Genomic DNA, 17,669 nt, shown 5'->3' with positions numbered 1-17,669 from the left:
GAGGCTTACATAAGGCACAGGATCTACCACCCAGAAGGAGAGGAGGGCGAGGGGAGGAAGGGGTTACATGTCTAGGTGATGTCCCCCAGTAGAACTGGGGGGAGTCACTAGGTTAGAGAGCTCTGAATGGCAACAGTGGCTGGGGTACTCACACAGGGCCTATCTCTTGCTAGCAGATGTGGGGTGGTGGTTGAGCATGTAAAGCATGCAGGCCTTAAATGGCTAAAAATATGTTTGGACTATTTCTAATACAATAGTCCTCTATCCAAAAACAGCAGCTTTTACTCGTTTTTCTTCTTTAAAAATAAATAAATTACAATTGACATATATATACATATATATGTGTGTATATATATATATATATATATATACACATACATATAGTATATTGGTTTCAGGTGTACAACATAGTGATTAGACATTTATACTGTATTTCATGAAGTGATCCCCCTGCTGAATCTAGCACCCACCTGACACCATACAGTTATTACCATATTGACTCTATTCCCTGTGCTGTACTTTACATCCCCATGACAGTTTTGTAACTACCAATTTGTACTTCTTAATCCCTTCACCTTTCTCACCCTGCCCCCCAACCCCTACCATCTATCACCCCCATAAATCTCATACCCCCATAAATCTGACACCGTACACAGTTATTACAATATTATTGACTATATTCCTTATGGTGTACCCTGCATCGCCATGACTACTTGACACATAGCAAACACTCAAAAATGCTAGTTTCTTTTTCCTGTAAGCCTCCATTATCTTACTTCTTTTGGGTTAAGAATATACTTATCTGTAGATGTTACCAAATAATGGTGGCTTAAAATAACCATAATCATGATAAGAATAGCTATAAGTTTTTGGTCACTATGTAACAGATGTTGTATTAGAGACTTTGCAGATATTATATATGGTTCAATCCTTACAATAATTCTATGATGTAGGTATAATCCACATTTTATAAATGAGGACAATTGAGGCTCTGAAGTTACAAAGTAGGTAGGTTGCAAAACCATATTCAAATCCACATCAGTGAGAGTCCAAAGCTATGCTATCTTTACAATGCTATACTTCCTTCCTATCTGAACATGAAAGTAGATTGACAATATCCATCACTTACTTCATACTATATAGCATGTATAGGATATCAGCTTGCTCCTGCAAGCTGGAGGTCTCCTTCAACTGTAAAACCAGTGCTTTGAAGTCCACCTCCCCACACTGGTCTCTAGGGAGATGTATTTCCACACGAACAGAGGGAATCTTTAGTTTGAGAAAGGACAAAAAAAATTAAGTCCACAACTGCTCAACGTAAATAATGCCCTAGACTGTTGCCTAAATTTTGATGAAAAGTAAACCAAAATACAATAAAACCTTCATGACATATGACACAACAATCTAGTTTTCTTAAACCCTGGTGAGAAACACTTGCCCATTTAAAAAGTGAACTGAAAAGGACATATATCTTCACCAGGGTGGCATTTTTCATATCACCAGTTACTAGCAGAAACCATAGCGGCTAGCTCTGTTATTTTCCATAAGGATGGCAGTTTTGCAAAAAGCTGACAGAAACACCTTGTGTGGAAGTTTACCTGGTCCTCTTGTGGGGGGTGAGGTGAGTCAAGTAAGTTGAATGAAGGCCGGGCAGCCTGAAGTATCTTTGCAGGAACATACATGTGAACATCTGCGAAAGGTTGACATTTATGGGAAAGATTAGATAATGAGGACAGTAGTGAAAATGCACAGTTGACCTCAACAATGAAGTTATATCTGGCTGGTACTTTATAGAAGTTTATCCTTTCTTGGTAATATCAAGGAAAAGAAATAGGAATATCAGATCATTTAATCAATCAATCGATCGATCAACATTTTTGAATGGACTGCCTAGAATGGTAGCATCAGGTGATATTAAATCCTAAAAATGTAATCAATACCACAATCGTGCTACCACTGCTGCTTTGATGAAATACCACATATTAAAGAAAGAACCAATTCCATTTTATATTTTCTGGACTTGCCTAGGAGAGTATGTGGCTGCTCGCTGTTGGATTTCTTTGCCAATAGCTACATGGATGATCCCACGGAGGGAATCAAGAGATGTAGTTGTTGGCCAACTTTCAGATACTCCTAAGGGTCTTGGTTACAGTCCATTGTTGAGTACTCACCACACCTCCGGGGGGAGACTTTCTTGTCATTTTCACCATTTTACACGCACAGAAATTGAGATGCAGAGCTCAAATAGCTGTCCAAGCAAGTAAGCAGTAGAGCTGGAAATTACCTTCAAGTTTGCTGATTCATGGTCTAGAAGTCTAACTAAATAAAGCTGATTTCTTTGCATAAGCCCTTTGTCAAAGAAGCATACTTGGAGGGTATGCTAAGTTTTCCCCTATTGTAAATGTTAAATGATGCCCCAGTGTTCATGTTTAATATCTTTGATTAGTAACGATCAATCAAGTTTAGACAGCAAGAGCATGCACCTCAGTCATTCTCATCATCTGTGAAATGTTCACATTTAGGTCCTCCAGGTGTGGTCATGAGCCCTTCTGCCCCTTCCATGCAGCTACCACAGAGGCCATGGCCACTCTTGGGAACCATGACACCCTCCACTGCAAATACTGCTGAAGGAAGGGAATGATTGTGGGGAGAGAATGGTAAAGGTGTTGAAGAATGAATACTGTAGCTGACAAATACAGCTCTACACTGATGGGACAACTGACTGTCAAAGTTACAGCTCGCCTAAGGCAACCAGATGTAGCTTACTTAAGGGACAGTATCTCCTTCTCCATTGCAAGGCTATCTTGCAATAGTTTGTAATGTTTTCTCTTTACATAAAATTTTTCCAAAGCAAAAGAACCCTTTCCACCATTTTAATTCTTCGATGTTAAAATTGAATATGCTCCATGTCTCTCCTCACTACATAACTGGTTAAACCAGACTACACAGCACTATTCACAGCAACACTGTACCCAATTCATTAATTTTACAAATATTTTGAGTGTCTAACATTCTAAGTACTGTCCGAGGTTCTGGGAATAAAGCAGTGAAGAAAACGAAGTTCCTGCTGACACTGTAATAAGGGCCCTTCCGGGCCTCACGTCATCCTGTACTGACCCCAGTGAGTCATGGCATTACTCACTCTGTACATGCAGCTCCTTGGCCTTGGCCACCAAGGACATTAAATCGCAGGTTGTTTGCACAGCAGCTCGGAACCGATGTAGCCCTCCCTTCTGTGAGGTAGAGGCTACGTTAGGATGGGGAGCAGTGTGAGCCAAAAGGTGATCTAAATAACGAGCAACTTCATCACCACAGCGAGCTGCAAGGTTAGTGGGGGAGGGGGAAGACAAAAAAAATGGACATTTTAGTCACTTCACAATCTAACCCACCAAACAGAATGACTGGATCCTGGGCCCACTACACAGCACCAGAAGAGGTTGTTTTAGCTCATGGGGAGAAAAGGTATGTGATCATTATACAATCGCGTAGTGCTACCATTCGATAACTATCGCCATTTGGCGGGACCCACCTGTTCTTCAAGTTTGCTGAGATCATGTTAGGGCCCCTGAAAGTAAGATCTTAACATGGGACAGCTGGAGCTAGCGTTTCCTAACCCGTGTATGTGCGTCCGGTAGTAGCAGTGGTGACAGTGATGGCAGAGGGGGAGCAGGCAGGACCCTCTGTGTCTTACTGGAAGGAGGAAACTGGGGTGGGGGAAAGGCAAAAATCTTCCACTAAACATTAAGCAGAGCTGAAAACACAGATTCCACAAATGGCAGCTACAACTGCTCACAAAAAAACAATCTCCACATGGCAAGGACTACTAGGCACACATTGGTCTTTAGTCACCTCACTCACATAGTCACCAAATATTTACTGCCTGCTGTGTACCAGGCGGTGTACTAGGGGCTGAGGTTTCAGAGGTGAAGAAGACAGATACAGTTCTGGTCCTCTGGGGCTCCCCTGCCCCCAGATACCTTCTATAACATTCTCTGACTACGGATAATGGAAATAAAAATGCACATATGCCCTGTGGATGCTTCACATTTCAGACTTTATATGAACATCCGCAACACTTATAAGTGGAAATGCACAGTGTTTGGATCAATGCTGAGTCTACTGGGCCAGTGACGCGTCGTCTGGTTTGTGATCATCTCCGGTGATCTCTCCAGATGTCCCTCTGTGCTCTGATGTAACTAAGGGAACTCGCAAAGCCGTGAGAATGGAACTCATACTCAGTGACATCCTAATGACAGATATTATAACCTCGAATACAGTCTAGATTCTTAAATGAAAAATTTTTTAATGAAGAATTGGACCTGAAACTAATATAACTAATATAATATTGTATACCAACTATACCTAAATAAACAGAAAGAATATGGAGGGAAATGCTCTCCCCATGGGAGGGCTGGCAAGCTATAGACACATCCATTGAGAGAGCACTGATGAGTAAACCCAGAGAGGAAAAAGTGATTTGGAATGCAAAATACCAAATTTCGTAACACATATCACTAAAAACATGTATTTTAGAAATTAAGAGAAAGAGTGCTACAGAGGAAAATCACAATTACCCACGGAATAGCAAACAACCTCAGTATATGATCATTCCTATCTGGTTTTCAAAATAATTCAGCTTATGCCAAGATAGATACCATAACTTTGGTTATTATTGATAATAGGAAATAACCTTATATTTAACGTATTTTTCCAAAAGAGAAATTCACACTATTTTAGACCTTACAAAGACAGAGTGAATTAAATGGTACTTAGGTGGGTGAATGCTGAACCCAAAGAGGAAAATAGTCCTTCTGACTGCTGATGTGTTGGCCCTTTATATATGAGATTATGCTTGCTACCTCACCAAGGGAAAGCTAAACTATTTTTTTCCAATACACCACTCTTAAGAGAAAGAAATGAACGATCTTAAATGAACTGTAGGCTAACAGTTCAACACCCAGACAGTGAAAGCAGACAAACCATGTTCTAGAAGAGTAATTTGCTCCTCTCGGCCCTTTTTCCTTTGGGAGTCAAGCAATATGATGCTTGTCCTTCTTAGGTCAATTTTTTTAACACTTTAGGGTATTTTTCAGCCATTTTTAATATATGCCTCCATGGTGTTTTCTCACTATGGCATCTTCACATTCCTAGCACCCAATTTGATTTTGTTGTGCTTTATTTGTCTACTTTGTAATATGAAAGTAATAGACATACCAAATGGGTTTTTTTTTCAAACTACACAGACCTCCCTGGAGATTCTGAAGTGCTCCTATAATATTATGCATTATACAAAAGCATTGTAACTGAATTTCAGATTTTATGTTCTAATATCAAAAAGCAGTACTGTATATGTATAGTTTTTCTACTACAGACTTGATTAAATGTCTCACTCACCACTGCTTTCTCCCAATTGGACATTATCAGCCATTTTGTACGCCCAGGACAGAACTCTTCCCCAACGATACTTAGTAAGGGATAGTCCACGTCCGTACTCCACAATCGCAACAGGGATATTAGGCCAGAAGCCAAAGGTAAGTAGGATGAAAAGTGAAGCCAAACAAAAGTAGAAATCTAGGTGTATTAAATACGGGTGAGACTGCTGGCAGTGAGAAATATTAAGGATACTCAACAATACTTTGTATTCTTGTCCAGCAAAGCCAGTGCCTTTCAGAAGCCACCTTACCATTACTGGTTGACTCGCAGCCATTCGTCCAGTCATAGGATTCTAGCTCAGTATAGTTGTCATCATAATCTTCACTGCACAGCTTACTTTCAGGTCCAGGGTCCATGAAGCTCAGATGTGTGCAGCAAGATGTTATCAAAAACTCTGACAATTTACCTGTTTGAATCCTGACAATCGGAAGGTAAATAGAAAACAGGAAATCAGAAAAAAAAAATGCTTTCTAAAACAACACAATTCAGTGGGAAAAGGATACCTGGAATGTTCTGTTGGGGGATTACTAATGTTACTACATTAGTATAAATTTGGTAAAAGTCACATTTTACAGCACTCCTAGGCACAGTGTATTGTAGGTTGGAGTACTGTGTTAATAAAGACTACAATTATGGGTTCACAATCCACCAGCAGATCAGTTTTGCTCTCTTTCACTGCCATGTTGCTACGTTGCTAACTATGCCAAACATCTGGCAAAAGTTTCCATTAGCTACAAGACAAGAATGAAGAAACATCATCACAAATCCATCACATCATTTTAAAAAATACTCAAAAGGACCGTTTTGAAAATATAAGATGGTATTTGAAAATTTAATGAATTATAGATTGTAAGCCATATCCCCCCCACCTATAAAGCCCAGTGTAAAGCCCAGAGGGAAAGTGACTGATTTTCGAAAGAAGCCAGTTTAAAGGGACTCCCAGTGGCGAGATCTTGGACAATTTGAATATTGAAATAAACAATGACAGGAATGGAGCACGACATAATAAATAAAAAAGGACTCCAGGAATCTATGCTGACCTAAAAGTACAAAATAAAAGGGGGGAAGGGAAAGCTCTTTTTGAAGAGAACGATTCCAAATACTAAATGTACACAGACTGACAGAAACACAGAATCATCATTTTACAACCCCGTTAGTAATAACTGATTCACCAATGGAAGCTACAACCATTTGGTCAAAGACTTGGGAGAAAGGATATGGACAAACCTGACAAATACCACTTTAACCAAATTGAGAGACATTCTGCAAAATAATTGACTTTCCTTCTTCAAAACTGTCATGGAAACTGTCAAGAAAGATTAACCAAGGGGTGGGAATTGTTCTAGATTAAAAGACATCAAGGAGATACAATAACTAAATGCCAAAGTGTGATCTTTGACTGGATGCTGGAGTGGGAAAAAAGCTATGGGAAACATTATTGGGACGACTGGGTCATTTTGAATATAAGCTCTATATCAAGACAATAGTATTCATTTCAATAGTAATCATTTCAATAGTAATCATTCATTCATTCAGTACTATTCATTCAATAGTAATCATTTACTGAGACAATAGTATCAGTAAATGATTTTCTGAGTGCGATGATAACATTGCAGTTATGTATCAGAATGCCCTTGTTCTCAGAACACAGAAACTGAAGTATTTAGGGTAGAAGAGTCATGATGTCATGCTGTCTTTGGCTAACTCACACATAGTTCAGCAAAAAAAGTATGTATGTGCATGCATGTGTGTGCACGCACATATGTATGTGCGAGAGAGGGAGGAAGGAGAAGAGTAGGGAAGGAGAAAGGAAGGGAGGGAGGAGCAGAAGGGAGGGAAGTGGGAGAGATTCTCGATAGGATTTCTGTTAGCTTAAAATTTTTCAAAATAAAAACTTATGGAAATAAGAAAAGCAGCCAGAATCAAAGAGTGCAGTAACTTTTTGTTCCAAACAAGAAGTTTTCTGGTCCACTGAATTGATGAGGTCTAGGCAAAGAACTGGGTGGAGAAAGTTCCAGCGCTTCTCTGTAACATTACGTTCCTTGATTCAATCTATCAAACGAGCTTCTCCCGAATTGGATGAGATTATGTTGTTCAAGATACAGAGAAAGGCATCACAAGTGTACCATTACTATCCCCAGCTTCCAAATTTCACTTCTTTTCACTGAAGAGTATATAGAGGTCACTTACCTTGCCCCCCCAAAGTAGCCATCCTGCATTTTTCGGAGTGCTGCCAGGATACTTGAATTCAAGCTGGTTCCATCTTCATCTTGAAATGAAGACAATTTTAAAACAATCTTTATGGTTTTAACTTTTAAATTAAGGGGAATCTTTCAATTATTTCAAACATTCTGGTGGTGATGGTACAAATGAGACACTCCTCACAGACCACCCTGTATTTCAACAATTGGTCTGAGAGCCACCAACACTGCAGAATGGGCAAATGGCAAGGGATGATGGTCAACAGAGGTCCTCAAAGACAGTGTCTCATTTATCATAAGTAGTTTGCAGAGTTTGAAATCTCTTTGTCATCATAAACTCAATGTGCCCCTTTGCAACTGGAATGTTCCTGTAAGATTTCTTTGCTTCTATCAATGGCGGCATTATTTACTGAGTCTCTAAATCTTGGTGCTGTTTTAATCCATATCTCATACCTAGTTAGCCAATATCTGACTTGCAGATGTTGTTTAAAATGACTATTGTATCCTTCTTTCCCACTCTGTTTTTACTACCACCGATTCAGTGTATCTTCTCATCACCTTAGTTTCCTTGATATCACATTCTCCTCACTACAATGCATACTGTCACCAAATCAATATTCCCTAAAAATCACTTTCATCATGTCACTCCTTGCTCAAAAACTTTTGATAGTTTCCGACTTTTGAGAAAATCTGTTTGAAATAGCTCTGCTTTTTTTTCAAGCTTTTCATAATCTGATCCCACCTTACCCAATTTTGTTGATTATACTCCAGTACGCAAGACCTCCTCTATTCAAGTTGGCCACTTCACTGCCCATTCAAAGTCAAGCTCATCCCTGCCTCCTGGTCTCACTTGTGGCATTTTAGTCCTCACCTAAAGTACCTTTCCTTCTTCTCTCCTCTCCGTCCCCAAAACCTGAATAAGTCCAACCTCAGTGAAGAAATTTTCTTTGACTACTTGATAACCTTCACTGTAAAACACTAATCTAATGGTTATTGCTTCCTTATATACTGTCTTGACTTATTTTCTATTATAATATTTTTGTGTATTAGCTTTGCCTCTCCAATTACACTTTATACTTTCTGAAGACAATTCTGGGAACACAGTACTGATTAAATGGGTACTTGTTAGTTGTCTTAAACAAAGAAGAAAGAAGAGAAAGAAGAAGAGAGAGAAGAGAAGAGGAGATGGAGAGGGGAGAGGGAGAGAGGGAGGGGGGAGAGGGGTAGAGGGGAGAGGAGAGAGGGAGAGAGGGAGAGAGGAGGAGGGAGAAGGGAGAAGGGACGAGGGAGCGGGGAGGAGGGGCGAGGAGAGAGAGAGGGAGGAGGAGAAGGGAGGGAGAGGAGCGATAAGCGAGAGAGCTACTCTCGAAGGACGATCTCAGACCCCTCTCCTCCCCACTCCCCCCCTCCCTCCCCCGAAGAACCAAGAAGAAGAAAGACACCCACAGAAGAAACCGAAGACACCTGCCCTACTTGTTCAACTCCTGTCTTTTAAAGCACTTTAGACATGTGAACAAATCCTAACAGTCTGTCGGACTTTGAAAGATTTATTGACAAAGGATTCTTCTCCAATGAAAAGGAATTCTGTGTACTTGGGCAGTACACACAGGCTTCTGGAAGCGACAGCAGAGGCACAGAAAGGAAACAGTGCTTCAGTACAGGCTAGAGTCCTCCAAGAACTGAGAACAATGAAGCCTTTCACCCAGTTTCAAGCAAGTCACGTCAGGACACCAAGCCAATAAAGGAAAGATAAACTGAAAGACTTTCCACTTTTCCCTGCTAGATTGTACTGTTTTAGACAAGCCTTGGAAGGAGAAATCTGGGAATTTATCTATAAAATCTCGATGCTCCACTGGATTAACACAGATGCAGAATGTAGTATTACTGTCTTTAAAATGAATTGTATTAGTAAAGTTTCTGCAAACTGACCTAGAAACCAATTATCTGAAGTAGCTTGCAACAAAGTTATTCTATCACATTTTTTTTTTTGAATTGTGACTCTCAAAGCACCTGAAATACTCTTGTGTATTGGTTTATTTGTTCTACATTTATTCTACAACATAAGCTCCATGAGAGTAGATTCTGAAGGGCTAACCACATGACTTATTCCAAATGTACATTCATTCCTTGCCTCATACGACCTTACCAAGCATGGTGTGTGAGATGGGGAAGGTGATGGTGGGCTGGCCCGTCATCCTCCAGCGGCTGCAGAGGTAGGAGAGGTCTGTTCTGAGCATTTCCACTATCATGTTGTTGTCCAGAGCCAGGTAGAACTGCTGCTGGTCTATAAACTGAGAAAAATAATAATAACAACTCACAAAAATTTATTCACAACCACCAAATAATATTTTAAAGTAATGACATATTCATGAGGGTATAGATGATGTCACAAAGGCAGTAACACCTCCAAAGTCAATGCCTAATTCTTCCCAAAGTATCTGGTGGTCCATCTGTACATATAATAATTTTTGACATTTTTACAGTGTGTTATAGTTTACAAAGTGTTTTCAGGTACATAGTTTTATTTAATGTTATAACAACCCGGAGAGGGTTTGTCTTCTTTTAATAGATAAGAAATAAGGCCAAGAGACATTAATTAAGTGGATTAGCAAAGTCATATGGCAAGCAAATGGCAAGGTCAGAAACACAATCTATGGTCCGTTATTCTTTTGTCTATACCTCAGCTGCACTATTTTAGATGAGAGATGACAAATGGGAGTTTGAGCTTTCTTTCTAGAAAATAGTTTCTCTTCCCCATACACTCAGATAATCGGGCTTGCTATTATACTGTTGCTGATGAACCAGGCCAACAATGTGAACAATCACAGCTAAAATACTATTGACATTTTTGTTTAGAAGAGGGTATCGAAGATCTCCAGGCATGGAAAAAGGACCCCTCCCCTAAACAAACAGAACACATCATTTGGTAGCTGAATAAAAAAGACTATATTTTGTTTATAAAGGATAAATACAAATATAGTATTATTTTTAACTTTTTAAAGGAGTACTTCTTAGAGTACTCAAAAACTTGCGAAATCCCTAGTCCCTACTTCCCCAACACCCAGGATGACTCTTGGTAACCACAGTCACTTGGTGTAGCTCTGTGCTGCATGTTCAATTGGTCCAACTCCACAAGTATTTACCGAACAACTTAATATGTACAAGGCCCTGTGGAACTGATCCTTGTCCCAACTCCACTCAATGCTTTTCTTCTGTGCTGTTTCTCTTTTATTTCCATTCATCTCAACGAACATTAAAGCTCATTCCACCCACCTGTGGAGTGAAGGTGAAGATTGTTTTCCGAATGTCATAGAGCTTTGAAGTTCCAAGGACTCCCATGTGTCTGTAGGGTCGTCCACTGAGTTTCATCCTACTGTTGCATCCTGAGATAGAAGTGAGAAATGGTGAAGATATTTTGAGTGCACAAACCCAATCTGCAAACATTTTTTGTATTAGTTTACTCTTCCTGATTGAACAAACTAAGTTCTGTGTCTCAAACTTAGTGTGCATGTCATGTACAGGGTCATAATAAGCACAGTGAGGCTCTTATAAGAAAGTCACATCATTATGAGAGACAGGAATGCACATAAAATAGTCAACAAACGATAGAATTCTATTACCAAAATTCGTACACTAAATTCCCTTAAAGCCCATAAAAATGCAAAAGGTATAGTAATTATCAAACTTATCAATGTAAGCTATGCCACAAAGCTGAACAGAAATCTCATCAGCTTAAAGAGAGCATACTAAATGGAAAAACTGGAATAAGAGTATCTTGATCTCCTTCAAGAGCATAGTACTGACACATTTTGTTCAAAGAATCAAAATATTTCAAAATTCTTGTGTCTGATAGGAAATTTGGTGGAACCTTATACACCCAGTAAAATTCACTTGGCAGAGGAACATTTTTGAAAACTTAAACAAGGGGAAAGACTTAAACTATCAGACAACTACAAAAGTAAAGCATAATTTTGGGCGGCCGGATGGCTCAGTTGGTTACAGCGTGAGCTCTGAACAACAGGGTTGCCAGTTTGATTCCCACAAGGGCCAGTGAGCTGTGCCCTCCACAACCAGACTGAAGGAAAACGATTTGGAGCTGATGGGCCCTGGAGAAACACATTGTTCCCCAATAATATTTTTTTAAAAGTAAAGCATAATTTTAATAAAAATTTAAATAGAATACATATACATCATGGGTCGAATATCATGTATGCGTGTATATTATGTATGTACGTATACACAGGTGTGCACACTCACACACACATCCACCAAATCTCCCTTAGCACAAGATGTCTTCTTTTTAGTTTAGCATTCTGAAATTAGAATCTATCTGATAATTGATGTCTATGTTAAACGTAGTTGTATTTCTTTCTCTTTTAAAGACAATTATTACATTAACACCTCTTACAATGAGGAAATAGTTCATTTATTCACACGTTTTCCTTTTATAACATAGGATAACACTATACACATTGTTCTCAAACTCTTTTTCCCCAAAATACCATGTTTCCCCTTAAATAATACCTAAACAGACCATCATCTCTAATGTGTCTTTTGGAGCAAAAATTAATATAAGACCTGGTCTTATTTTAATATAATGTAAAACCGGGTGTTAAATAAGACAGGGTATAATATAGTATAATATAACATAATACCAAGTGTTATATAAGACTGGGTATAATATAATTAATATAATATTAATATAATACTGGGTCTTGTATAAGACCGGGTCTTACATTAATTTTTGCTGCAAAAGACGCATGAGAGCTGATGTTCCGGCTAAGTCTTATTTTCCAGGAAACACAGTAGTATATATCGAACATCCTTTCATGTTTTCTTTTTTGCTGGAACACATATTCCTTCAGGATTCTCTTTTTGCCCCTGCTCTACCCTAAGTGTGATACTTATCAAATATGCCATGTTGCTTCACTCTTAGAGACAGAACCAGAGAGCTGTACATGCCTTGGTCATATTCCACGTCCACTCTGTGAAGTACACATTTTACCTGAGATTTATATCACAACCAGGTTTATCCATTGCTGCTTCCATTTTGTTTCTTTCTTTATTTAGGTAAAACATACATAACATAAAACTTTCAATTTTAACCATTTTAATTATTCAGTGGCATTCGGTACATTTACAATGTTGTACATTTATCACCACCATCCATCTTCGGAATGTTTCATCTTCCCAAACTGAAACTGTCTCCATTAAACAACAACTCTCCATGTTCTCCTCCTCCCAGTCCTTGGCAACCACCCTTCTTTCTGTCTCTATGAATCTGCTTACTCCAGGTATCTCACATATCTTGAATCATACAGCATTTTTCCTCTCGTGACTGGCCTATTCCACTTGTCATAATGTCTTTAAGGGTCATCCATTTTGCAGTATGTGACCAAATTTTATTCTTTTTAAGGCCGAGTAATATTTCATTGCATGTATAGACCACATTTTGTTTATCTTTTCATCCATCAATGGACACTAGGTCTTTTTTTGGTAATTTCTTATAGTGTAATATACATGAAGTTAAGTATATGAAAACTGGTGAATTTTTACATAGTAAACACACAACCTAAATGAAGATATGGAACATTACCAACATTACTAGAAGCCTCCTTTGTACCCCTTCCCAATTATTAATGTCCCCCAGCTCCCAAAGCTAACCACCATTCAAATATCAATCACCATAAATAAGTAGGAGTTGTCCATTTTCAAGCTTTATATTAGTAGAATCATATATGTACTTTTTAATATCTAGTTTCTTTCACTCGACATTATATCTATGAGATTCATGCATATTGTTGTACATACAATTAGTCCATTCATTTTAATTGCTGTATAACATTCCAGTTTATGAATGTATCATTATTTATCCAGTCACTTGTTAATGAATATTTGAGCTTTCCCCCAGTTTTTGGTTATTATAAATAAAGCTCCTATGAACATTATTGTGTTAGAAGTCCCAAAAATCACCTCCACATTTGGTGATTCACTAGGACTCACAGGACTCAGCTGTTGACCGTAAACAAATAGATAGATATTTCTCCAGCAAAATGAGTTTATTCAGAAAAAATGAAAAATTGCAATTCAGGTTATACTGTCAAATGGTGAACCACAAGCAAGTCCAGAGAAACAAAGAAGAGGAAGGCTCTTTGATGGACTGGGGAGGCGCTGTTGCAAAGGAAGAGTCCCTTGCGGGGAAGCTGCAAGTTTCAAGTACAGTGACTTTTCATTGTCTGAGTTCTGGCAGCCTCCCACTGGCTGAGTTGTTACTGGGCAAGGAGGAATCTTTTCTTCCTCCTGCTGAGATAGTAAAGTGGTATCACTTCCTGTCAGAGGTGCAAGGTACGTCTCTTCCTGTAGGAAGTGTGTGTTGAATGACACGTACGTGAGAATTCTCTCTTCCAGCCTCCACATTCCATTTTAAATGAGGTTTCTGCTTATTAATTTTCACAGAGCATATTGGCTCTGTACTAATGGCTAAGGTTTATTACAGCAAAAGGATACAAAGCAAAATCAGCAAAGGAAGAAGGTGCACGGGGCACAGTCTAGAGGAAACCAGGTATAAGCTTCCAAGAGTCCTCTTCCAGTGCAGTCACACAGCACACCTCTAATTCCTCCAGCATCAAATTATGACGACACATGTGAAGTGCTGCCTACCAGCTCAATAGAGACTCAGTGCCCAATGTTTATATTAGAGGCCAGTCACAGAGGCACCCTCCACCTGGTATGTACCAAATCTTCAGACTCTCAGAAGGAAAGTAGGTGTTCACAGCACAAGCCATATTGTTTATATAGTTTAGACACAGTAAACTATCCTTATTAGTTAGGGGCTGGTGGAAACCTCCCTCAAATCCAAGTCTTCAGATGCCAGCCAAGGACTAACCTTGCAAGCAGACCTGTCTAAGGACAGCATTCTCAGGCCTTTCGTGTTAACTCTTTTCTGCACATTGTCTGCATCCCTTAGAGCATATATGTATGTATTTCTGTTGAGTATATACCCAGCAGTGGAAATCATAGGGCACAAGGTATGTGTACGTCCAGTTTTAGCAGACACTGCCTAGTAGTTTTCCAAAGCAGTTGCACCAATTTACATTCCCACCAGCAGTGTAAACAATTTCCATTTGTTTCACATCTTCAATAACACTTAGCATGATCAGTCTTTAATTTTAGCCACTCTAGAAGGTGTGTAGTGATATTTCATTGTAGCTTTAACTTGCACTTTTTCTGATGAAATAACGAGGTTCAGCACCTCTTCAGTACATTTAGCGGCCATCATCTTTTGTGAAATAGTTTTTCATTTTTCTGTTGGGTTATCTTCCCTTTGTTAATGATTTGTAGGAATTCTTTATGAGTTCTGGATTTCAATCTTTTGTTAGGTATATGGATTCCAAAGTTCTCCTACTCGGTGGCTTGTTTTCATTTTTGGTAGTTTCTTTTGATGAAAGGAAGTTCTTAATTTTGTCAATATTTTACTTTAAGTTTAGTGCCTCCCATGTCTTGATTAAGTCTATCCCCAATGTCACCAAAATGCTTTCCTATTGTATGTCCTAATAAGCTTTACTACTTTGCCTTTCATATTTGGGCCTATAATCCATATGGACCTGGATACCTTTAGGGGCTATTATTCAGCCTTCCACAAGGGTAGTTTAGAAATTCTACATATCCTTTTTTTTGTTGTTAATGGTGTGGTAATTTGCGTAATGTGAAATTTGTAATAACTTGTGTAAATCTGTAATTTGTGGTAATCTGTTTAATGTGTCTATAACTAAGTTTACTATATAAATTGAATAAAAATAAGTGCTAATTAAAAATAAGCATTATTACTCTACATAAAATTAGCATGTATTCAAAACGGAAATACATGTCCCAAGAAAGGGGAGAAAATGTTAGTTAAGCATACACTTGGAATGAAGATACAATATTGCCTGGTAACAGTCATGCCTTATGTACTAAAGAGTTCATAAAACACACCTAAAATTATCAAGCCTGCTGAGGATATATAGGATTAGAAACTTAGATTCCAGAGACTCTAAATTCCTTCTCAGATCTAGTTCAAAGTGATACGAGATCAAGGAAAAAGAGAGAGGAAATAAAGCAGCCTGTATCAAATAATGCTTTGATTCTGGCCGGCTGGCCAGACTGCTTACCTAGGCTAGAGTAAATGTGGCTGAGAATACGAGCTGGTTGTACTCTGATGGGGTGCACCTCAGCAATGGTCTCCACATCAATCCCCTTGTCCTTCAAAATGGCCTTGATTTCTTCTGTCTCAGCTAGAATGGAAACTGTAAGAAAGAAAGAAGATGAGGTCAACAGAAAATTTTATTTCAGTAAAAACCTAAAATCTCTCATGCCACACGATTTCTTTTGAAGGGAAGAAAAAGGAAAGGGGAGGGAATTAATAATTACTGGGGAACCTTGATGAAAGAAGCATCATGCTAGGTATGTAACAGTATTATCTAAATGGAAAAGGAAAAAAGATCTCATGAGTTAGAGTACTGGAGTTCGGTTTGGAGGCCACACTCTCTTTAGATCTGGGATTCCATGTTTAAATAGGAAATTAATCCACCATGTGTGTCACAGCTTGGGTGAAAGTTGATTCCCCAAGGCCCTTACAACCAGGGCCAGGATTATGAGGGTAATAAAGAAAATCCTATGATAAGAATCGCTCTATAGCTAGAGAATGGTAGAAGACAAGGTAAATTTGGGATAAAGAATTGAGGTAACATAGTTGAAACTGTGTGTCTGTTTTTTTGGGGTTTTTGGCGGGAGTGTAGGGGGTAATACTTTTACAGACTCAGAGCCTGCCAAGCCTGGACAAACCTTTCTTCCTCTTACATTCATGTGTCTGAAGTAATAATCATACTCACAAAGGAGGAGACCAGGCCAGCTCCCTGACTCTGCTGTCTACTCTCCCTCTATGAGACAGATCCCTGGCTGGGGGCCAGTAATCTGTGTGGGGCCTCAGCTGGCTTGACACTAAGCACCAGGGCAAATGTGCACCCCATCCCTGCTCCGCTAGAGCTGCTAGATGTGTTGAATTGGGTTTATGGGAAAGTGACGGCACCACTTGGCTCACTCCAGCTTACCAATATTCTTTATGTTGAATTTTTAACTTTTATTTATTTAAAGTGTGTTTTTCCAGGACCCATCAACTCCAAGTCAAGTAATTGTTTCAATCTAGTTGTAGAGGGCACAGCTCACAGTGGCCCATGCGGGGATTGAACTGGCAACCTTGTTGTTAAGAGCACCGTGCTCTATAACCGGCTGCCCCTATGTTGAGTTTTAGGGCCAACGCCTCACCAACGAAGTGGTACCTTGCTTTCCTTTGCCAGTATCTTTTGTGTATTTTTCTATCTTGGGAACATCATGTTGCATTGCTGTGGTCTGTGGCAGGATATGGTGACTACAGAGGCCCCTGGGCATAACACCATCTTGATCAGTTCTAACCGAAGACATGAAAAGGACAAAGATTCTCCAGGGAAAATGTACAGGGGAGGAATGATAATGGGCCGAGAAAAGTCCGGGAAACATATGTGGTCGTGCGTTCATTCATCAATAAACATTTACTAAGTGCCTAAATGGGCACGAGGGATATAGGCAGGAGGTGGGGAGAAGAAAGCTGTAAGCCAAGTGCTAAAGTCTTCAAAGAATGAATTAGAGCAATCAGGAGATCAATATGGGCACATGGCATAAGCCTCAAAGGAGAACAAGCTTTTTCATGGGAGGGGAAGAGTAAGCTATCTTTTACATAATGTTTGCTATATACATTGATGAGCAAAGACTACCTGAATGACCACGTAAGATGTCAAATACAAAGGGGTTTAGAAAACACACAGGGTGACTTTCCATATATAACCAACCCCAAAGTCAAGTGACCCTCACAGCAGGACTGAGTACCATATTGGATAGTGTTATTAGAGAGTCAAAAATCACCTTGAGCTTTCTACGCTAGGAGACTAGGAAAACAGTGATGTCATGGAGAGAGATAAGGAAGGTGGAAAGATCTGCTTTTCTTGGGAGAGGTAACACGAT

The 17,669-nt window shown here is 39.2% G+C and overlaps 1 protein-coding gene across 3 annotated transcripts in view; it reads right to left on the bottom strand.

Annotated features, from left to right (window-relative positions):
• The window catches only part of PHKA1 (phosphorylase kinase regulatory subunit alpha 1), a 73,501-nt gene that overhangs the window by 20,735 nt on the left and 35,097 nt on the right, over nt 1-17,669 (bottom strand). For 2 of the 3 annotated variants that reach the window (XM_033107614.1, XM_033107610.1), the window contains 8 exons: nt 15,785-15,919; nt 10,908-11,017; nt 9,781-9,925; nt 7,624-7,702; nt 5,684-5,850; nt 3,143-3,319; nt 1,599-1,690; nt 1,130-1,269 (listed from right to left, as the gene is read on the bottom strand). In XM_033107614.1, coding sequence (XP_032963505.1) covers nt 1,130-1,269; nt 1,599-1,690; nt 3,143-3,319; nt 5,684-5,850; nt 7,624-7,702; nt 9,781-9,925; nt 10,908-11,017; nt 15,785-15,919 — 1,045 coding nt within the window. The remainder of the gene's footprint in view (nt 1-1,129; nt 1,270-1,598; nt 1,691-3,142; nt 3,320-5,683; nt 5,851-7,623; nt 7,703-9,780; nt 9,926-10,907; nt 11,018-15,784; nt 15,920-17,669) is intronic. The other variant, XM_033107620.1, reaches the window with a different exon arrangement.

Source organism: Rhinolophus ferrumequinum, chromosome X (genome assembly GCF_004115265.2).
Source record: "Rhinolophus ferrumequinum isolate MPI-CBG mRhiFer1 chromosome X, mRhiFer1_v1.p, whole genome shotgun sequence".
NCBI classification, from domain to species: Eukaryota; Metazoa; Chordata; class Mammalia; order Chiroptera; family Rhinolophidae; genus Rhinolophus; species Rhinolophus ferrumequinum.
This window is presented reverse-complemented; position numbering and strand designations above follow the sequence as displayed.